Genomic DNA, 24497 nt, shown 5'->3' on the forward strand with positions numbered 1-24497 from the left:
TTTATACAGAAAATCTCTCACATTGGTGTATATATCCCACAAGACTTCAGCAATTATTGTAGCAGTTAGATAGCGTCGATGTCTTAACTAAAGCTAATATAATATGTTGCGTCAGTTCTGTAATGATGCCTATTGCAACAGAAGCTAGTTATATTCTAATATTTTATAGAATGTATAGTAACTAGGAGTAACTACTACAATTATCAGATAGCACTACCGCTAGATCTAGAATCAATAAACAATGTTGCTGCTCTTTAGACATGATACTTATTGCAACTGAAGCAATTAATATTTTAAGTACAGATGCTAGCGTTTTACACAAAAAATCTCTCGCATATGTGCATATATCCCACAAGATTTCAGCAATTATTGCAGCTGTTAGTTAGCTTCGATATCTGAATATAAGCTGATATAAAATGTTGCTTCGGTTCCGTAATGATGTCAAGTGAAACTGAAGCTTCTTATTTTTTAACATTTCTATAGAGTGCATAGCAACTAATAGCAATCAATACAATCATCAAATAGCATTACCGCTAGATCTGGAATGAATAAAGAATGTTGCTGTTCTTTAAATATGATATTTATTGCAACTGAAGCTGTTGGTTTTTTAAGTATTCTTAGTTTGTAAAAAATAAGTACCATTTTTTATTCTTTATTTTTACGCTATTGCACTCACAGTCATATAATTAAAAAGTCTGATTTTATGACACTATATGCTTTAGAATCAGCTGCATAGCGTTAATGCTTCTACGTAAACATTTACATTCTATAGGTTTGCAGTCGGAGATTTTTCTGCTGTTAGATCTTATATGTCCTTTTGTATGTGAATACATTTTTTGTACACCTTTAGATTATGTAATTAAGATAGATTTGTTATGTAAGAGCATTATAGTTAGTGACTATGTAATGAAATATTTGCTGAATATGCATATGTTCGCAAAAAAGCTTCTCAGAACATGAACACACTGAATGTTGCTTGACAGTTTCTCTTTAACTGCTGATTACAATAATCAATTAAATTAAGTCTGTCTCTAATTATCACACTATTTAAACTTTGCTTGTGGGAGTAATCATTGTCTGAGGAAGCGTGGTTGTCTCCACGCGAAAGCGCTTACCTTTTACCCACTGTTATTTGAATTAAAGAACTTGTTTTATTGCACAGTTATTACGTTTACTGGCTTACTTACTGGATTATTGCCTGCATTTCAACTTGTTACCTGGTTGCATCGTGGTAGAGATCAGGTTTCTGTGTTTTGTTATTAGATCCCTAATCATTGAACTCCTGAAACAAAATTCCTTCACCTTCCTCCACTGCCTCATTATAAGAGACCTACTCATACAACCTTACATCCTTATGCCAATAAGGCCAAGCCCTACAAATTCTTATGCTTTCAACCTTCAAAGTACTGAAAACAGCTTGTTACATTTACCTCTCTACAACTGTGGGACTCTTTTCAAACCAAATTAAAAAACATTTACACTTAACCTCAGTTCTGTCTTAGTTTAAACAATTTCTACAACAGTAAGCCAAGTGTACATATATTCATATTTTCAAAACATCTCAGTCACCAGACTACGCACCCATTATATGGTTGTATTTGCAGAAGAAAGTAAAAACTCTTGCTGAAAATATTTCATTTCAGTCTCTCTACTCATTTAATCAAATGAAATACCACCCTACTCCCAAGTACCTGGATCAACACTTCCCAGCTCAGTTTCTATACACAAATCTCTTCTTCCCTCACAATACCTCATTCCCTCCTTTTATAATTAGGTGGCCCTAATATACTGCTATACATTAAGGTTAGAAAACATTATTTTTCAGTTTACTACAGTGCCAATGATATTTGTACTTCTAATATACATCTTTATCTTTAATTCACCTCTCAGATATATTGCTATAACACTACTAATGCTTCCATATTAAATTATCGAATGCATCTGTTTCTACCACTTATGTAAACATTAGGATTTCATCTACTTCTCATGTGTCCGTTTTTCTTCAGAAACAATGGGCTGCCTTGGTAAGGTGCTTATACATATCAGTGCTTTACCCCAGATAACAGCTCAATCTAAATAAACAATCTCTAAATAAAATAATAAATACATACAATCCAGCCAGCCTTCAAATACCATGATGATTTCCCACCTGGTTACTATTTCACCAATACTTGTCTTTATATAGACTCGGGAGATTTTCATACTTTCATTGCATAGACTGTGGAGACTAAAACAGATCAATCCTGCACCTTTGCTTGAAGTATACAGACTAAGCTTTCAATAGCAAGTTCAGGATGACAGACTATACAGAATTTTCTCTTGGAAAAGTGATCTGATACTAGGAAAAAGAGATACCAGCAAAATGAATACAGAATAAAGAAAAACAGTAATTTTTCTCTTATAACGAGTAATTAATACAGGTTCACTAGAATACAATGTTAACCAAAGAATATCTTGGACATACCTTCTGAAAAATAACAGGATAAAAGATATTCAGAGTCAAAATTAATTCTCCTTCGTCAATGTAATCCTCAGGATCTTTTGGCTTTTTGCCCACTGCATATGACTGCTACATTGGGAGAAAAAAAAACAACATGTCAGTAGATTTTACACAAATGCATGCACAGTAACCACAGCAGCAGCGACCTCTGTTAAAGTTTATAGATATGGACTTCTGAGTGGCCTGCACATCCTAAATAAACACAGATGGAGCAAATACAAATCTTCTAGTGGAATAACATGTATTTATTAAGTCACACATATGATGTTTGCTACAACAGGTTTTGAGACAAAGCATTAGCCATGCACTACTAACACGGAAATAAGTTCTAGAGATGCCAAACTTTGTACATTTAACAAAGGATGCATAACCCTTTGTCAACATTTCAATAAATAAAAGATGATTTGAACTACAGAACAGTACCCTAGGTCTCTAAAAGGTAAAAAAATCGGACTCGCAAGGGACAGTACAACTATATACTTGTACATGTGTGAGATATACATATATACCATGACATATAAACACACACATTATATATATATATATATATATATATATATATATATATATATATATATAAAATTATACATATATATACACACACACACACACACGTACATAAATATGTATACGGATATATCTTAAACAAAAGCGCTTTAATTAAATAGTCAACATGTTTTCATAGTGTCAGTCAGCAATGTTAGTTTCCCAGAGTTTTGCTGTAGCTTATAAACTCTGCCTAACAACCTCCATAAAACAACTTAAAAGCATTCTGGAAACTAGTAAACACCATAGGCCATACCTGAAATCCTGGCCAAATGAACATCAATTTCATTGCAGAGGCAATTGTTCTGTAGGTTGGGCTGTGCACCCATAGAGTTAGTATGCATGAGTAATGTGGTATGGGAGAGGGGTGGAGTCCCTATGTAACTGCACATTTATTTTGGTTCTGATAATGTGTGGACAGAGGCTTGTGCTGTTGTATCCACAGTTGTCAGATAAATAACTGCATGCATACCTCTCAACTGTCCAGGTTTTTGCAGAATGTTCAGATTTTTGCCTCATATTTTTGGTCTGTTCCTCATAAAATTTGTGATTTTCTGGCAAATCACTGGGATGATGTGAGGACTGAAGTCATTAAATAATAATATACATTTGTGTTACAGACTTCATCTTCTTCTTCTTTCGGCTTTTCCCAGTTAGGGGTCGCCACAGCGGATCACCTGTCCGCTCATTATTGGCAGTGGAGTTTTACAGTGTCGAGTTGCCAGCCCGGCGCCCAACCTTCCACAGAAGGCACACACATGCACACACACATGCCTAGGGCCAATTTAAAGTGTCCAATACGTGTTACAGACTTCATACCCTTCAGAAAAATGCATGCTAAGACAAAACCTGTTATTCCAGCAACTTTCCAAGTTTATCAGAGAAATATCTGAAATTTGTCCCTAGTTTTGGGCTTTTGTGCCCCCATTCTGTCAGGCTTTGTCCAGATTTATTGTGGTAAGAGGCTGAGAGGTATGACTGCATGTCTGGCTTACTTCAGAGTGAGAGACAGATTAGTGAAGGAGCCAAAACACAGTCAGTGCATTTCCAACTGTACTTTTTGTTTGCAAGACTTTAGGAAAACCTGGAGGAGATGAATCCACCTATGCTGTCAATTTCCCTCTGAAAAGGTTATCAGTGTAAGTAGAGTAAATGCAAAGTTATTAGGCTTGCTTTTGTGATAGTATATGATCATACGTCTTATCCTTTTAGTGCAAAGCAAATTTTAAATATTGCTCTTATAAACTTAAAAAGTTGCTACAATAACAGGTTACATATTAGCATGCATTGCCTGATGGATACAAACCTCAAATGTCTGTCACTGTTTACTGCCTTCAGTCCTCAATGATTTGTCATAAAATCACATATTTTATGATAAACAGACCAAAAATGCTAGGAAAAAATCTGGAAAGTTGAAAGGTATGGATGCGATGGAAATGAACAACGGTTTGATGAGTACAATAGTAGACAGTTCGTGACTAGCTATATGAGGGCTGATTACTGCCGAGTTTCACTTGATAAAATCATACATGCAATACTTATTTCATCTGGGTTTGGACCTTTGTTGTTATCTGCTTTTGTTAAATCTGGGTTTGAAATAGGCAGCAGATGAAGGACTTAGGATTGATTGCTACCGATTTGAGTTATGGTGGATGTTTCTGGTGAAAGGGAAATGGTTCCACTAAAACTAGCTGTGTGTTTTAATTTGTTTTTCTTACTAACTGGCTGCTGGCTGTTTCCTTATTGTTGATTAGGGGATGTCCCTTTTAGACAGGTGTTTGCCTAATATACAAGAAACTTCGCTATAAAGGCTGGCACTTTATATAATGTTGAGCAAGTACTGTCATTTGATTGAATGTTCATTTAACTGAAACCCAAACAGGCGAACCAATTTGATTGAAAATTCATTTGACTGGAATCTCATCTGATGAGAGAAAAAAGTGCAGAAGTCTAAAGAAAGTACCTGATAGTGTCATTTCTCATCATAGGAGTTATTAGGGAAGTGAGTCTACCACAGTAAGTGTGGACTGCAATGGTCAGTGCCATGCTGATCTGCAGATGATTGTGTTTTCACTCCTGCATTGATTCAGTATGTATGGTGTTTTTCCTTTCTCTGTGATTGTGTGACCATTGATTTAGTCTATACAAGTAAGGGGGTGGGGGATACAGAGGGGCTTGACCCCATGCAAAAACATTTTATAGTAATTTGTTGTGAAGGTTTTCAATCAAATGAGTTTTCAGTCTAATTAATTTTCAATCCAGTGGGTTTGACCATATGGATTTCAATCAAATGACAAAGACCCATGAAGCACTGTACTGTATTAAGTGTGCTGCAATAGTGCTCTGCTAACTGGATTTTGTTTGTATAATGCCCTTGTTTCACTGAAGGTTGGATCGGCTGTATTAAGTGCAACAGCACAATCAGAATTATATTTAATTACAACACTACTATAATTAATTTCATACTCTTAGCTTAGAATTACAGGTTGCAACAATGGTTTTCTGCATTACCCACTGTTTTTTGAGGTCCTTTAGATTAAATCTGAATCTTTTGATTTTCTTCATTCACTTAAAAGTAGCATAACTGAGGGCTTCTTCTATTTAATCTCTGTGGTAGTTCACCAATTAAGTTGTCTATAATATCTGGTCAAGTACTGGTCTCAGGAAACAAAGGCTTGCAGTGTGCCCTGTCCCGTTCTGCAACCAGCTCAACTGAAGAAATCCAAGGAGATGTAGCAACTGCTTCATTCTTACCGACAATCACTAACTTTACCTCTCATACCAGAGTCACTAACATATCTTCATTTGCACCTTCACTATCAATTAAGGTGAGTCACCTTGGCTCCAAGACTATTCCCATAAGGGATTCAGAGGCTGAAGCCACACATGGTAATGTCCGAGTAACAGATGACAGTACAGTTAGGGACACCGATGCATGCTCCAACTCAACATGCTGTGCAGGGACAGGGTCATACTTAGCTGTCTCTGGCACCAGGATTCAGGATGTGATCAGACCATTAATGTTTCTAAATCCAAAGTGTGAGTATGCTCTCGTTTATATGCCAAAAAAAAAAAAAAAAAAATTTAATCTGCTTTTACTGTACTTGTGTTTCTACCTACTTTTTTTTACTTTTGCATCATCTTAAAAGTACTCAATTGTATTTATTACTGCTTGGTGTAACTCATTCTAAGCCTTCTGGTTTAAACACTTGGGCTTCGGACCAGTTGTTTTGCACTAAGAGGGTTTGTGGTCTGCACTGTAGTGGCAGAACAGGTAGCTTACATCCTTCTAGGTTGGGAACTGCTGATTGAGGGCTCAGTGTCTGTTATTCTAAAAGTGTATTAATTCTGGTTTAAGCACTTAGGCTTTCAGGCCAGTTATTTTACATTAAGAGGGTTCGTGGTCTGCACTCTTGTGGGAGGAGAGGCTGGACTCTGCCCTTCTGAGCTGGGAATTTCTGATTGAAGCCTTATAGTGCATGCATATCTGAACTGCTTCTTACTGAAGTTGGTGCGCCTTGTTTGCTGTGGCATAGACTGGATTCGGGCCTGCTGGATCTAGCTTTGTTTGTGTAACTTGAGCACTAATCCAGGCATTCTCTAAAGTATTCAATTGTATTTATTACTGCTTGGTAGTAACTTGATTAAAGTTTAGCTGTCATTCTAAGTCTTTTGGATTAAGCACTTGGGCTTCAGACCAGTTGTTTTACATTAGGAAGGTTTGTGGCATGCACTGTGGTGGCAGGACAGGTAGCTTTCATCCTTCTAAGTTGGGAACTGCTGATTGAGAGCCCAGTGTCTGTTATTCTTAAAGTGTATTAGTTCTGGTTTAGGCACTGGGCTTCAGGCCAGTTATTTTACATTAAGAAGGTTTGTGGTCTGCACTCTTGTGGGAGAAGAGGCTGGACTCTGCCCTTCTGAGCTGGGAATTTCTGGTTAAAGGTTTATAGTGCCTGAATATTTGAACTGTATCTTACTGAAATTGGTACACCTTGTTTGCTGTAGCATAGACTAGATCCAGGCCTGCTGAATATAGCTTTGTTTATATGCTTGTTGTTTGTTTGCTTGTTATTTCCTGGAACGCTAATTCCACCTAATACGCGGCTTCTCAGCTTCTGTGGCTCACTAGTGATATCTGCATTGCTTACTGTACTTATTTCCTTGTTTCACTTGAAAGAAAGTTACTGTTTGTCGCTTTTGCATTTAAGTTACCTGTAACACATTGCACTTAAGTTACCTGGCACTTGCTCACTAAAGCAATTATATAAGTCAGCACTAAAAATTAAAAGCACTACACCCTCACTCCCCACTGGCCCTGGTTTTCAATTATTAAGGAATTCCCAATATTATTCTAGCATGTCCAAAGGTCAGTTGTCAATCTCCTCTCCGGTCCAGCTGGTGAATCTGGGAATCTTGAGGCAATGTTACAACTGCCTCATGTACACAGACAACCCTCTCCTCCTCCCAACAAATTCCAACACATGTGAGAGATGCAACCATATAGCCAAACTGGAGGCTAAGCTCTCTCAACTCAGTACTGACATAACCAGTCAGGAGGAGAAGGAAACCATACTCACTACAATTCCAGTCTCACATAGACCTACCACGACAGCAAACCAAACACATAATCACACAAAAACATACTCGGAGGCTCTAAATAAAGATCTGCCGAAGCAGCAGAGACCGCCAAAGCAGACACCCAAGCAGCCGCTACCCCAAAACAAAACACGTGCAACACATATCTCACAAAGCCATTGTGCCAAACAGTCACAGCCCTTAAGACTAAACAACACACCTGATACACTTGTAATAGGTGACTCTATAGTCAGGCACACTGACGTCCCGCTCACCAGGCTGAACAAGGAGAGGGTCACGGTGAGCAGCCTGTCGGGTGCTAGGATCCGCCACAAAACACAAGCACTCAGGTCACTCCAAGGCAAGTACAAATATGACTCAGTCATTGTCCATGCTGGTGTGAATGACCTGAGACGTACCTCCCTGGACTACATGAAAAGAGACATAAAGGAGCTCTCTGAGCATGTAGCCCAGGCCGGTATGACCCTGACCTTGAGTAGCATCTTACCCTCACCAAGAATGATGCCACAATATGAAGACAAGATGATCAATTTCAACAATTGGCTTAAGTACTGGTGTCATTCAAAGGGGATCCAATGCCTGTCAGCTTGGGATGATATGCTCGACAAGCCACGATGCTTCGCTAGGGACGGCTTGCACCTGTCACCCCTGGGCTTCGGATATTGGCAAAGGCTCTTGCTACCCCCATAGTGCCTTTTTAGGCAAGGCTCAAAAGACAAACCCACCTCCATAGGTATCACAAGGGATAAGAAACTAAGAGTAATGCTACTCAACGCCAGAAGTCTAAACCTCAAGATGCACGACTCGAAACTCTCCTTAGCATGGAGAACATCGATATCTGTGCAGTAACAGAAACCTGGTTCAGGGCTCCCGAGAGCACCCCAGCACTACCAGGTTATACCTCATACCATGCTTTTCGCCCCAAAACTTGGACCGAACCACAAAAGGAGGGGAGTATCGATATTCATCAAAGATACCCACACCTCCAGGTTGGTGGCAAAGCACGAAGCATCAGAGACTATCCATGTGCAACTAACAGTGGGTAAAACTGCCTTCCAGTTTATAGCCTGCTACAGACCACCCTCCCAAACCCAGGAACCCCACTCGGCCTTCCTGAGAACACTGGAAAATATGAAGGTCTCTCCAAACACCATTATATTGGGCGACTTCAACTACCCAAACATAGACTGGGAGCATTACTCTAGCTCCAACACCCTAGCCCAAAGGTTCCTAGAATTTATAAACTCAAATGCTATGGAACAACTTGTTACCACTCCCACAAGAGGGGAAAACATACTGGACCTGATCATCACCAACATGGGGACTCTATGCTCCAGACCAGAAGTGTATCCCTCACTGGTAAGATCAGACCATAAACTAATCTCACTGGATATTCACATCCCGACCCCACCCCCTGCCCAAAAAACCACAGTGAAAAACTTCTCTAAAGCAAATTTTACACTCCTCAAAACTGAGGTGGAATCTTTCAAAGCCCCCGGGCCTGTGGAAAATACAGCCCAGACCGCAGAATCCTTTATAAACGCATTCTATGAACACCTTCAGGAATGCATGGATCATGCGATCCCAAATAAAACCAAGACCCAATCCTCCAAAGGCAGACGTCCTGTCTGGTGGACCCCAGCCATAAACAAACTATACAATAGAAGGAGGAAGCTACTAAATGATAAAGCAAAATCCCAAAAAGGGAAGGCATCACTGATCAGTATTAGCAAAAACTACGGGCACACATAAAATTGTCTAAGGCCAGCTTCGAGAGAAAAATTGCACAGGACACTAAGGATAATCACAAGGCTTTCTTTAGTTATGTTAGGAACCTGGGTGGTAATTCCCAGATATGCTCAGAATTAGTCCAAAATGACAAAAATACACGAACCCACAGACATTGCCAACATCCTAGCTGACAGGTTCAGCGCAAACTACCCCCCTCCCCACCAAAAGGGCAAATATCTATCCCAGCAGAGTGCTGCCCCTGACATCTCAGATGCTCAGGTAAGAGCCGCCCTCTCCAAAGCAAAAACACAGCATCAATGGGACCAGATGGTGTCCCGGCTGCGTCCTACATGAACTCAAAGAAGAGCTAAACCCAAACATAAAACTACTGTTCAATCTCAGCCTTACTACAGGATATGTGCCCAAAGAGTGGCGTACAGCAACAGTGGTCCCTCTCCATAAAGGTGGTGCCTCAACGGATCCTGGAAACTATCGCCCCATAAGCCTGACTAGCTTGGTCTGCAAAGCTATGGAAAGGATCATCATGGACCTCATAAATAAAGATATTGGGGACCTACAAACACTGGATCCTACCCAGTTCGGCTTTGTTAAGGGCAGATCCTGCCTCTTAAACCTGGTTGATTTCTTTGAAACAGTCACCAAGGCCATTGACAAGGGAAGGTGGTCCACACAGCCTACCTGGACCTCGCAAAAGCCTTCGATACAATACCCCACTCGGGCATTATAGATAAGCTCACCAGCTTAAATATAAACCCCTATGTCACTAGATGGATTGCAAACTGGCTCAAGGACAGAACCCACATGGTTAGAATTGCTGGAGCCATGTCAGACTCCAAACCAGTTACAAGTGGTGTCCCACAAGGCTCAGTCCTGGGACCTCTCTTGTTCGGTATATATTTCTCGGAGGTACAGGCCAACACGGAAGGACTGTGGCTGACCAAGTTCGCAGATGACTGCAAACTGGGTGCCATAATCGACTCTCCAGCCGACACAAGCATCCTCCAAAAGGGCCTCATAGAAACAGACAACTGGTGCCAGTGCCATGGCCTCAAGCTAAATGCCAAAAAGTGTATAGTCATCCCCTTTGGCAAAAACAAAGTGCCCACAAATTACCACATAGGTGGAAATCCATTAAGTACAGAAGAAGTAATTAGGGACCTGGGGACCCAAGTTGATAGCAATCTCTCATTTGACAACCACGTGGCCAAAGTGGTTAGAAAAACATTTTATATAGCCCACCTAATCATGAAGGGATTCACATCTAGATCAGGGAGGTCATCGTGCCTCTTTACTCATCCCTCATCAGGCCCATAATTGAGTACAATGCCCCTTTTGGGATGTACCTTACCAGACACCTGCAGCAACTGGAAAGACCCCAAAAGTACCTCACCAAGAGGATCAAAGGGCTCAAACAGATGCCATATGCTGCCCGGTTAAAGAAACTCCAGCTCTACTCAGTGGCATACCGCCTGTTCAGAGGCGATCTGTGCCTGACGTATAAAGCCATGTCCAACCCGGAATTAATGGACATGCTGCACCTCAGAAAATCCAAATCCCATCGAGCTACGCTCGAGAGACTTGAACCTCAGCACTGAAATAAATAGGACATGCTGGAGGGACAGATTCATAACCCAGAGGCTCCCTTCACTCTGGAATAAAATCCCAGTCCAGGTTAGGCAGAGTCCCTCATTGCCTCTCTTCAAGAGGAATCTTGATGAGTGGATGGGAGATCGTAGGTTTACCCCGGGTATCACTTCTGTGTCACTGTTAGATAGAGGCACAGTATACTAACCTCGAAAAAGGGCATAGCAAAATAAATTTAAAATGGGTGGCGAAAGCCAAACACATTCTGGCTAGGCTTATAAATGCCCTAGGGCAGATAGCCTAGTATGAACCTATGAACCTATGAACCTAAATGCTCTTCCCTGGAAAAGAGGTTCACAGAGATACAAAAGAACTCTATATGCATGTGCCCAAGGCAGGTAAGACACCTTTCTTGAGCAATTGCGTGCCTTCTCAAACAATGATGCCACAATTTCAAACAAAATTAATGTTTTTTTAACAGTTTGCTTATTATCTGGTGTCATTCCAGGGAGAGCTAATATGTGTCAGCATTGGAGGTGATGGCTGCCTGCCAGGCCAATCTGCTTTATCAGTAACTACCTTCACCTCTTGCCTCAGTTTTTGCATATTGGCCAAGATCTTTTCTCCTTCCTCAGTGCCTTGGTTTGGGCAAAGTTAATTTGTTAGACAACCAAACCTAACAAACAGCAAAACTAGCCTATATTAAAGGCAGCTCTTCTCAATGCCAGGAGTCTGAACAATAAATTGCCTGATCTGGAGGCCTTTCTCATGCTTGACCACATTAACAATCTGTTGTTAGAGTCTTGGTTTCAAAGTTCTGCTAACACTCCTTGCATAATAAGGTACAGTGCCTTTCACTCTTTTAATCCGTCTTTGGGGTAACAGGGGAGCAATAGGTTTATATCCACTCGAGCATTATCTTGCCCTAAAAACTTCAAGACTCTAAATTTAAGCTCTGTGACATTCTGATCACATTTGATAAAGTCAATTACTACAGCACTGCCAATATAAAAGTCCCTTTAGCGTCACCTGAGAACCATAGTGGCTACCCTTACAATTTGAATTTCACATCTATTTATCTCAATGCCTTAATTCTCGTTGACTTCAATTAGTCATCTATCAACTAGGACGTCTTACACAACAGCAGCAAATACAACCAGTATTTCCTTTCATTAACACTAACACTCCACATCAAACTGCTCAACTTCCTAAGACAGGCAGACATTCTTGACATTGTCCTTACAAATGCTGAGTTTGAATGTACACCTGCTAATGTTACCCCTTCTGTCATCAAATCTGACAACCAGATTGTCACCCTCCCCACTCAAAATTAGTAGCAATTTGCACACAAATTAAATTACATTTACGTTCCAATCTGAGGGCCTACATTTTTAAAGTGCTTTGTTCTCTGCTAACCTGCTCTCTAAAGCCACACCCGTTCATGTTTTTTTTTACAGACAGCTCAACCAACGTACAGTTAAGTCACTACCTATTAGGAGTATGTTATGGTGAGAAATAAACCCTGATGACAAAACTCTCAGTTAAACTTTAATAGCAGGAGAAAATGATATGGTTCATGCAAAACAAAATTTACCAACAAATCAGAAGCTATAAGCAGGTCTGTTGGGGATCTGAAACACATCATTAAAAGTAGTAAGGCTGAATATGAACTGAACATAGCTACCTCTTCAAATAACCATTACGGCAGGGAATTCCCAAGTGATTGGTAATACCTGTTCTCATGCTGAAGCAATAGCTATTGCCCTGACAGAGAAGTTTAGCTCAAACTTGGTCCCCCCTCCCACCTCAACATCACCTCCCTTGAATATTTTAATACTGCTCCTTTCATTATCACTATGGACCTGATCCAGAAAACTATTACTGAAACTAAAATTAACAGCTCCATGGGCCTGGAAAAAACACCATAATGTCTGGTTATTGGCACACAGTACGTTACCGTACAACCCTGCCTCAAAATTTTAATCTCAGTCGCTTCAAATGACATTACTGTTGTTATTTTTTAACACCTTTATTAATCAATCACTTGATATTCAGGCAAATGTACATTAACAGAAGAGAAAAAGTACAGTTTTGTACCTACCATAAATGTAGATGTTCGAGTGTACACCCTGCTGCAGTCATCACACTTGGGTTATCCTGTCGTCAGGCGGTCCCGCAGTCGGCCGGAATTCCAAAGTCTTGGTCCGGCGTCGGTTGCTGTCGCTTCTTCCCTGACGTCAGTGCGCCAGGGGTATATATAATGCATCCGACGCCATTTTCTTCAGTTTTTCTTGCCCCAGATGTCAGGTGCCCCCAAAAAGGTGGCCAATAATTAGTACCAATTTAAGAATTTTTTGCACAAACACAAAATCCCCTCCAGCTAAAAGCAAATACATCAGGAAGGTATTGTAAAGATTTAGCCAGTTAGGTCAGAGGGGATGGAGGGGGAGTAACCTGGACTGCAGCAGGGTGTACACTCGAACATCTACATTTATGGTAGGTACAAAACTGTACTATGTTCATCGTGTTACCCTGCTGCAGTCATCACACTTGGGTAGAATCCCAAAGCTAAGGATGGGTGGAGGAGTCAGAGGGTTAGAGGGGGCTAAAAGGCCTTGCAGAACTGCAGTGGCGAAGCCAGCTCTAGTCTTAGAGTAAAGTGGTAAGTGATAGTGTTTGGTGAAGGTGTGTACTGAACTCCAAGTTGCAGCTTCCAAAATCTCCTTGGTTGGAACCCCCCTGAGGAAGGCTGTAGATGTAGCTGTTGCCCTGGTAGAGTGGGGCCTAATGGTAGCAGGAACTGGTTTTCCATGATGGGTATAGCAAAAATGAATGCAATGCCCTATCCATTTGGAAATGGTTTGTTTTGATATAGCCTTCCCTTGTAAAGCTGTAGCATAGGATACAAAGAGCTGGTCAGATTTTCTGAAAACCTTAGTTTTATCCAAGTAGTAACAAAGTTGCCTGTGAATGTCCAAGGAATGCAGGAGTCTTTCTCCTTTGTTTTGTGGATTTGGGAAGAAGGTGGGTAAGTGGATGGTTTGATTTAAAGCCACACTGGAAACCACCTTAGGCATGAATGAAGGATTAGTTCGTAGAGAAACTCTGTCTTGATGGAAAATGAGGAAATGTTCCACTGCCATTAGTGCCTGTAGCTCTGAGACTCTTCTGGCTGAAGTTATTGCTAGCAGCAGGGCAGTCTTCCATGATATAAACTGTAGATCTGCAGAGAAAGCTGGTTCAAAGGGAGGTAGCGTAAGTTTTTCCAGAACAAAATTGAGGTCCCATGTTGGTGTAGGTGCTCTCCTGGGGGGCCTAATGTTTTTTGCCCCTCTGAGGAACTGCCTTAGAAGTGGATGTGAAAATAAGGGTGGATCCGTGTTGTAGTGGGCTGAAATAGCTGATGCGTGGATTTTAATGGAAGAAAAAGAAAGTCCTTTGTGCAGCATCTCAGTTAAATACTGTAGGATCTGAGGCATGTGAGGCTGAAGTGTATTTTGGCCTTTAGCTTGGTTCCAGGCGCAAAACCTTTTCCATTTGTCCGAGTAGGCCTTTCTGGTGCTGGGCCTCCTAGCTTCCAGAATAACATCCATAACTGCTTGGGAAAGAGGAGCTGGCTGGATGCCTAGGTGATTTGCCATGCAGCCAGATTTAAGATTTTGAACTGGCTGTGTAGAATCTGATTGTTTTGCTGTGTGAGCAAATGGGCAATTTGTGGTAAAATCCAAGGTGGGCCCTGGGCCATATTCCTTAATAGCGGGTACCAGTGCTGGCGTGGCCAGTCTGGGGCTATGAGTATCAGTCGTGGTCTCTCCTTCCTGACTTTCAGAAGCACCTTTGTGAGGAGAGGCAATGGAGGGAAGGCATATACTGTCAGGTTTTTCCAACTGAATGAGAGTGCGTCCACTTTCCAAGCTTGATGGTGAAGTGTCCTTGTACAAAATGTTGTTAGCTGATAGTTTTGGGGGCTGACAAACAGGTCTATGTCTGGAAAGCCCCATTTTTGAGTTATCATTGCAAATACTTGAGGATCCAGTTTCCACTCGTGGGGATCCATGATGTTTCTGCTGAGGTCGTCTGCCAATGTGTTCTTTTTTTCTGGCAGGAACTGAGCTTGCAACTGAACTTGGTAAGCCAGTGCTGTGTTCCACAAGGTCATTGCTTGCCTGCATAGAGGGTAGGAGTGTGTACCCCCTTGTTTGTTTATGTACCACATTACTGTGGTGTTGTCCGTCCTTATTGTGAGTTATCCTGGATGTAATAGGTTCTTGAAGGCTGTCAGAGCATTCTGTACAGCTAGCATCTCTTTTTGATTGATGTGCATATTCCTTTGATCTGCAGTCCATATGCCTTGAACGCAGTGTCCTGCCATGTGTGCCCCCCAGGCGTAGTCCGATGCATCTATTGTCATAGTTTGCCTGGCTGGGAGCAAGGTGAAATGCTGACCCTTGTTGAGGTGACATGCCTGTGACCACCATAGAAACTCCTGTTGTAGGCAGGGAATGAGAGATGATATTGTGTCCAAGCTGTGGCTGTGTTGAGACCATACGCTTTTTAGGTACCACTGTAATTTCCTCATATGCAGCTTTGCAAATGGTATTAGTAGTATGCAAGATGCCATGAAGCCCAAGGCCTGCAGAATTTTTCTTGCAGGGAGCTGGGTCTTTGTTGCCATTGTTTTGAAATATTGAGTCAGTTGTAGTTGTTTGTCTGGCGTCAGATAAGCCTTCTGGGCCGTTGTATTCAAGCTGGCACCCAGGAATGTCATATTTTGTGAGGGTACTAGTTTTGATTTCTTTTCATTTACTGTGTACCCCAGGCAACTTAGAAGATGTTTTACAAAAGCCAAATGTTGTAAGAGGATGTCCTTGCTTTCTGCTTGGATGAGGCAGTCGTCCAAGTATGGGTATATTTGAATTCCTCTTTGTCTGCAGTATGCAATTACTGGTGCCAGGCATTTTGTGAAGACCCTGGGCGCAGTGGATAAGCCAAAGGGCAGTGCAGAGAATTGGTAATGGGTTGAACCTGCAATGAAATGGAGGTATCTTCTGCAACTTTGTCTGATAGGGACATGCAGGTATGCCTCCTTGAGGTCCAACGTTACTAGCCATGCTTTCTTGCCCAACATGGGAAGAAGCTGCTGTAGTGTTAGCATCTTGAATTTGGGTACTTGTAAGAAGATGTTTAGAACTGAAAGGTCCAGAATTGGTCTCCAGGCATTGTCCTTTCTGGGGACTAGAAAGTCTTGAATAAAATCCTTGGCCTTGCTCCCATGTCCATGAGAGTTGTAATTTGTTTTTGTGCCTCTGCCCATTGATTTTATGGCAGGTTTGGCATTCCTCTTTTCATTGGCAAGGTGTGGAAATGGAATCTGTATCCTCGTGAAGTTATGTCTAAGACCCATTTGTCCTTTGTGACAATGTGCCAGTTGTCTGAAAAAAGTGCGAGTTTTCCTCCCAAGGGAGCTGCCAAGAGAGTGTTGCTTGGCCAGATGAGGTGTAAGTCATTGGGTTTGCCTTCTAGTAGTTTGGGGCCTGTCTTCTCCTCCCTTCTGTGTTGCAGTGCCCCATTGTCAAGGTTTGTATTGGGCTTGTGGTTGTCCTCTGCCTCTTGGACGTCTGTATTTACCCCTCTGTGGTCTGTCAGTAGCTGGAAAGGACCAATTTTTTGTTGGCCAATTTCTGCTGAAACGAGGTGGGTGTACCTGTAGAAAATCTTTGACTGTCTGCATAGATTTTGCCTTATCCTCCATTTTCTTTAAGACTTCTTCTGCTTTAACTCCAAAAAGAACATCCTGCTGTAAGGGAGCATCTAAAAGCTTTGCTTCAACATGATCAGGCAGAGTTTGTTCCTTTAGCCAAGCATGCCTACGTATAACAGACCCAGTGACAGCTGCACTGCAGGAAGCCTCTGAAGAATCAAACCCACATTGTAACATATGTTTGCCTACCTGTTCAGGTGCATGCAACAGACCCTGTATTTCTTTCAATTCAGACTGTTGAGGGAGTGTGCTCATTTTTTGTTTTAACTGAGACATTAGAAATTGCTGATACTTTAGCATGTGAAAGTGGCAATTTAGTGCTCTCATAGCTAGAGTGGCTGAGGTGTAAACCTTCTTCCCCCACCTGTCTAGTGCTCTGGAGTCCCTTTCAGAGGGTACAGGATTTTTTGCCATAGAAGCCTTAGCCCCTTTGGGACCCTGGGAGATCGTCTCTGGATCAGCAACAGGGCTTTTATAAAGGAATTTGTGTGAGTCAGGCACTCTGTAGTATCTGCCTGGTTTGGCTGGAGCAGGAGGCAGAGAATCTGGGTTCAAACTAGATTCTAAGTAAACATCATCCACAATGTCTAAAACTGGGGGGATGGCAAGTGGTCTGTGCTGGGGGGGGTAAAAGAAACTCTCTGGGCCTTTTCTTTGAGTCAGAGTAGTCATGACCTTCCCAGTGAAAATGTTCCCTCATAGTGTGTAAAGTTTCCCCAAAGGAGTAGTCTTCAGGAGGAGAAGCTGAGGGAATAGAATCCTCAGCATCAGAATCTTCATAAGGGGAAAAGGAGTAATCCTGGTCCTCAGAGGAGCCTGAGGAAAAAGACACTTGATCAGAGGAGGCATAATCTTCCTCTTGTCTAGGCCTTTTGTCGGGTGAGGGTTGGCAACCCCTGATTAAAGAGATCAAATCTTCAGCCATTTTAAGCATCTGTTTCTTAGGCATGGGGCCTTGAACTGGAGACTGAAGTGCAGTCTTTTTTGGTTTAATAGGAGTCTTAAGCTTAGGATACGTTTTTATGGTGAGCGTCGTCGGTCTGAAGATGCCTTCAGAAACCGAAGGTGTTTCTGCAGCACCGACATCTCTTTCTGCAGAGTCGTCGGTAGGGGCTAAACAAAATGGCTGCGTCGGCCTAGCACTCTCCGCCAAAGGCTCCGAAGCGGTCTCGGGTTCCAAATCTGCGGTAGTCAGGGGCTGCTTCAGAGCCTCACTGAAGACCGGTGAACCAGAGACCTGTCCAGCCGCGGCCTCGGAGTCTGGCTTGGGTCTAGGCTGCCTGTCCTTATCCTTGCGTTTTTTGTGCACGCCGGTAGTCGGTTGCCCTGACAGCATTGTGTAGTTAAAATTTTCTACCGAAGTAGTGTCGTGCGAAATCAAAGCGTCTTTTTATAGTACGCTTATTAAACCTAGCACAAAAACGACAACCAGTGACGTCGTGGTCTGGATCTAGGCAAGGTATGCAGTAAGAATGAAAATCCTTATGAGGTATTTGCTTCCCACAAGAAATACAATTGTTAACTTTTTCTGACATCGGTCTGAGGCAAGAAAAGTTTCCCCAACGGGGTACTTAGCTTTAATGAAGACTTCTTCGAAAATCTCAGGAGTCGGCCGACCAGCACTTGCGAACTGCTTCTGCTTCGGGCACCGCGCGGCAAGAAAGACTGAAGAAAATGGTGTCAGATGCATTATATATACCCCTGGCGCACTGACGTCAGGGAAGAAGCGACAGCAACCAACGCCGGACCAAGACTTTGGAATTCCGGCCGACTGCGGGACCGCCTGACGACAGGATAACCCAAGTGTGATGACTGCAGCAGGGTAACACGATGAACATCAAACCATTTTAACATGTCCCCATTTTAAATACAAAATACATCACATATTTTGTTTGTTACTATCATCAGTCCAACAATACAAAGAATTGCTGAATTCCTGATTTCCCTTAACCTCTCTTCCTCCTCCTAAACAGGATTATGTATGTACTGTTCTCACAATTTCCATTTGCCTCTATGTAATTTGATGCTACATTTTTCTAAAGATCCCTCTTCCAGTTCTTCACTTTAGCTAACAGAATTAAACAAATACTAATAAAAACTAAAATTGTTTTACTTAAAGTTAGTTTTTCCACTTTTACTGTCTTCTAAACATTAATGATGTAAAGCAGGGAATATGCTTTACAGTCCACCCACAAGTTTAACAAAATCAACAAAAGTCCAGTGTTTTTCAGTCAGGTTTTCTTACAAAATTATATTTTACAAATGTTATAAGATGCTTTATAGTCTTCCATTTATTCACTAATTTCAAAATTGTTGGTCATCTTCCTGTTCATCTCCATCTCCCAACAAAAAACTCTGGTTCAAGTCCAAGGTACTGCTGATTTTTCTAGTCAACTCTCAAGCATTTTCCTTTGGAACACTGGAAAAGGTTTCACTCTCTATGAACTGTACTGTTAGAAGAATGAGACGCACTCTCTATGAACCTTACTGTCAGAAGAATGAGAAGTGGAGTCTCCTCCAGTTTGCTGACTCACTTTTTGCTGGATAAATTTTATATCGCCTTAGCCTGTTCTGCATCAAAAAATGACTTGGATCCTCAGAAAAAACTGCAATGTTTGAACAGAAACAGCTTGAATCTCGCACCTGCCTCCCAATATTCCCTGATTGCTGGCGCACTGACATCAGGGAAGAAGCGACAGCAACCGACGCCGGACCAACAGTTTGGAATTCCGGCCGACTGCGGGACCGCCTGATGACAGGATAACCCAAGTGTGATGACTGCAGCAGGGTAACACGATGAACATCCAGAGGTTCCTTTGAAGCGATGTGTTTAGCAACACAGTAAGGTACTGTTTCAAACAATAACCACCATTTTATACAAGGTTGAAGAACTATTTTTTCGTTTTACATTTGCTATTTAAAGAGGACTTTTCCATTGGACTGATTTTGTGCTGTTTGATGTTTCAGTAGTTTCAACTTGGAAGCAACGTAGCTTTGAAGATTAGGAGTTGTATTTCAGGCTGCTATCACAATTATCAAGCAACCTACTTGTTTTGAGTATTGGTTTATTGTAAGTGCAATTTTATGAGCTGGTTTTCACAATTGTTTTATTTTACAAATGTTGGAATAGAGGTGATGGAAAATTGATGTCCATACACACATTATTCTGAGGGTTTAAAGCCAGCTTCACTCTTTTGCAAACTACATTATGAATGTTCTTTGGTTTTAAACATTATCAACAGACAATTTAAGCGTTTTGGTTGCACTTAAAGGTTACATATCCACATCACCTTTACAGTCTTTTTATTTTGCTTTAATTAGGCATACATTTTCTATACATAATGGAACAACTGATGGTTCAATATTTGGAAATTTCTAGACAAATTATTACATTGTTGCAGGCTAACAAGACTATTGAAAATAACACTAAAGATGGGAGTTTAACAGACACACAAGTGGAGCTTTTCACTATGCATACACCACCAGGGACTTCTGGGGAAAGGCAAGTGAATACAGACATACTAAGAGTGTAAAGGAACAATAACCCCAGGTTGGATAACAACAGCAGCAGGGGAGCGGTGGGTATTAATAGTGTTCCAGCAGGATCGATGTTTGACATGGAAAGTTTTTTGGTCCCGCCAGTTTTAGTTGACACTTTTAGACCAGAAAACCCTGGGACATTCAACACTCAGGTATTCAGATTTGAGAAGTTAGTTAGGAAATACAAATCGCTTCAGATGGATAATGTTTTTTTAGAACGTTCATTAGAACTTAACCAAGTGCCTAAAGGTTTGACAGTGTATAGAATACCCATGGGGATTGAGGCAAACACTGAGGCATACAAAAACATGTTGGAACTTTTTGACAGAACCGGGATGGACTTAATGAGAATCATTATTAGAGACAACAATAACAGGCTTAGTGTTCTAAAACATGAACTACTTACCCTCAAGCAGAGCATTACCAATGGATTTACTTTTTGAAAGCAACAAAAGTAGACTGGACAGAATCACAATTGAACTTGAAAGATTTGTTAAAATAAGTATGGAAAGAAAACAGAAAAAGATTTTAAGGGACACTGCTGAATATAAAGAAAAAAAGAGCTTACCCCTTACCTAACACTAGTGGGGATGTTCATTACGAAGGGGACACAAGGAGAAACACAATTTTAACTGAGGAGGGGGTAACTGAAGAGACACACTTTGTAGTAGAGGAGGATGAAGAAGTTTTTTTAGAAAATCAACCTCAACTAAGACGGTTAGACAGGCTAAGGAATCGAGGCAACTCACGAGACCAGATGGATCAGAGACCACCCCAGGGACTAGGGCGGTACACAGGGAACAACTGGAGGGGTGGGGGACAAAGGAGGAACAATTTGAACTTGAACTCCAACAACAACAAAAATTGGCACCACAGATGAATGATTATTACAATAACATTTCATCTAATTTTTTACTTACAGATATTCCAGCTTTTTGTTTTGAGTCATTGGTTGTTTTCACCCAACATCCTCCTGAAATTATACTGAACCGATCCTCGGTGAACTACACCAAAGAGGGTCCTACTATTTTAGGGGACGACTCCTTTCATGTCTATAATTTTTCTAGTTTGAAGATCACGGACAGTCATCTTAGTTTATTGAAAAAAGGTTCATCTTTTGTCCCTGACTTCAAATATGATATTAGTAAAGTACTTATCAATCTAAAGTTATATATAAGAAAACTGAATCTAAAAATATTTTTCAGTACCAAACAAAGGATTGATAGAGAGTTACAAATGTTTACAATTAAAAGACACAGTACTTTTATACCCCTATACCATTCCTACGGTTTTGGCTTTCGAACGGTTATGTACAACACAAATTAGGCGTCTCATTGATAATAGACAGGTAGTGTTAGACAACAACTTAACATCCGCAGAAGTATTTTGCTTAAAGGAGCTTTCTGGTAACAACAAATACAAGGTGATGAAACCGGACAAAGGGGGAGGAGTAGTTATTATGACCAACATTGACTACTCAATGCAGATGCAGAATATTATATGCGATTCCAACACATATGAGTTAGTTTCAAAATTTGATGTCCAGAAGGCATACACCAAAATAGACTGGCAGCTTTATGAGTTACTATGTGAAGGAATCATAGATGCAGAGGAGCATAAATATTTACTGGTGGAACATCCGGTCATGCCTACCCTTTTTGGTATACCCAAAATCCACAAAAACATGGTCAATCCACCTTTTAGACCAATAGTTGCAGCAAGACGATCTAAAACTGAACCACTAGCTTCATATATAGACATTGTGACCAAGGAGATTTTGGACAGGTTGCCTTATACACTAAAAGATTCTTGGCACTGCTTGGACTGCCTTAGAACTTTGGCTGATGAACATTTAGGGGAATTTTTGTTGGCAACTGTTGATGTTATCAATTTATTTTCAGTAATTCCCCATGACCTTGGTCTAGAATGGTTTGGTAAGAGTTTGGATAAAAATACCGACTTGCATCAGGATAAGAAGGGTTTATTGGTGGACCTGATGCAGATGGTATTGGAGAACAACTATGTTGGTTTTGAGGATGAATACTATAGACAGTCCACTGGGGTTGCTATGGGAGCTAAATGTGCGCCCATATATGCTAACCTTGTTCAAGCAGAATGGGAAGACCAGTTTGTGTTTACATCTGAATTTAAGGCAAATATGCCTATTTAAGATTCTTGGACGACATTTTGTTTTTTTGGAAGGGTACACTTGACAAACTGAAAGAATTTATATCATACTTGAATAACACCACTACATTTTTAAAATTTACACACAAGGTTGACAAGAAGAGTATTGATTATTTGGATTTACAATTATATATTAAAAATGGCAAAATAGAATCCAGTTTCTACAGAAAGAAAACCTACAGCAATTCATTTTTACACTACAAGAGTTGTCACCCTGCCTATGTTAAGAGGAATGTCGTCAAGGGCCAGATGATCAGGTTGTCTCAAATTATTAGTGAGAATGACATTTTTACAGTTGAACTAGGTATATTGAGAGATTTATTTGTCCAAAGAAGTTACCCACTTGATATGCTTTTGATGCTTCAACACAAAGTTTTTAGAAGAAGGTCCACTGATTTTGTTCCTATTTTACATGACACACATAGGTTGTGTGACAAAGTCATCTATCATAAAAAAGAACTTGACAGAAAAAATGTGCCAACAGGAATGGTATTACAACACAATTTTTTAGCACTTGAAGTTAAGGGTGCGATTCATAGTGCTTGGGAAAACATTATCCCTGCAGATTTACATGACACATTAGGTAGAACCCAGACCTTTATAAACAGCAGAGGTTTAAACTTGAAGGATTTGTTAGAGAAGACACCAAGATCCTTTGGACAAAGACCTGCCAAAATGGCTAAATGTGGCAACTGTAAGGCTTGTAAATTTATTAACGACGGGCCTTACGTTTGTCTAGGTAATTTTAAGAGAACTTTGAAGAGTCCTGGCCACTGTAATTGCAACACAAGTATGGTCATTTACGCTGCCACCTGTTTATCTTGCCCAGCCTTCTATATAGGCATGACTACTAGGAAGTTAAGACAAAGAATATTAGAACATTATAGAGACATAAAACATAAGAAAACCACTAACTCATTATACACTCACACGAATCACTGTCCAAATTTTAAAAAGTTTATATTCTTTGTCATTGATAGGCTTTACACAAAGGAGTTTGGGGGAGACTATAAAACTATTTTGGAGGTAAGGGAATGCCTTTGGCAGCTGAGACTGGACGCTAGTAACACTCCAGGTATCAATGATACTTTGTCTCTAGCATGCATTTTAAGACACAAAGCAGCCTGTATTTGACATACAACAATGCTGTATATACACATTGTAACAGATATGAGTTTTTGTTTCAATTAGTTTTTTAACAATACATGTTGTTTTTGATTTCATTTTATTTTTTTTTTTTTAGTTTAACCACATAGCGATTTTAACACACAAGAAACAGTTTTTTCAGAAGTCTAAGGCTTGGTCAACAAGCACTTAAGGGGTTAACAAATTAATTATTTGTCTGTTTTATTAGTTCTGTCTAATTATGTACAAATTAACATGTGTATTTAAAGTTTGTTCTCAATGAAGTTAACTGACTCTGAAGATGCCCAGGAGGGTGAAAGCGCTTAGTCAGTAAAGTTTTTTCCACTGTTTTCTACAGTTATTTTACTTATATTTTTTATATTGTGTATCTGGACAATAAAGGGTCTGTGATTTTACCTGTTATGTTACCTTAGTGCCTTTCTGTTTATCAGTATTTTACATTTTTTAGAATTGATAATGTTGCTTGCCCACTCTGAAACGAAGGTACTGCCTGCAACTTTCCCTGATAGGGATGTGCAGATAAGCTTCTTTGACATCCAAAGTTATTAGCCAGAAGTCCTTGTCTAACATTGGTAGCAACTGATGTAGAGTGGGTATTTTGAACTTTGGAATTACCAAGAAAGAGTTCAGAATGGATAGATCTAGGATAGGACGCCTGGTGCCTTCTTTTTTTGGAACTACGAAAAGTCTGGAATAGAAGCCTTGACCTACTGCAGAGCAGGAACTGATTCTATTGCCCCCAGATGTAACAGAGACAAAATTGGCTTTTCTACTTCTGCCCTTTGGTTTGGAGTAGTGTCCGGGAATCCTTTGGGTACTGGAATGGTGTGGAAAGAAAACCTGTGACCTAAGGATACAGTTCTGAGTACCCATTTGTCATCCGTG

At 40.7% G+C, this 24497-nt stretch overlaps 1 protein-coding gene across 1 annotated transcript in view; it reads right to left on the bottom strand.

The window, feature by feature from the left end:
* Positions 1–24497, bottom strand: part of SNAPC3 (small nuclear RNA activating complex polypeptide 3) — a 451523-nt gene that overhangs the window by 245656 nt on the left and 181370 nt on the right. The window contains exon 4 of the mRNA XM_044061357.1: positions 2465–2569. Coding sequence (XP_043917292.1) covers positions 2465–2569 — 105 coding nt within the window. The remainder of the gene's footprint in view (positions 1–2464; positions 2570–24497) is intronic.

This window comes from Protopterus annectens, chromosome 2.part0 (genome assembly GCF_019279795.1).
Source record: "Protopterus annectens isolate FY-2018-M chromosome 2.part0, PAN1.0, whole genome shotgun sequence".
NCBI lineage: Eukaryota > Metazoa > Chordata > Ceratodontiformes > Protopteridae > Protopterus > Protopterus annectens.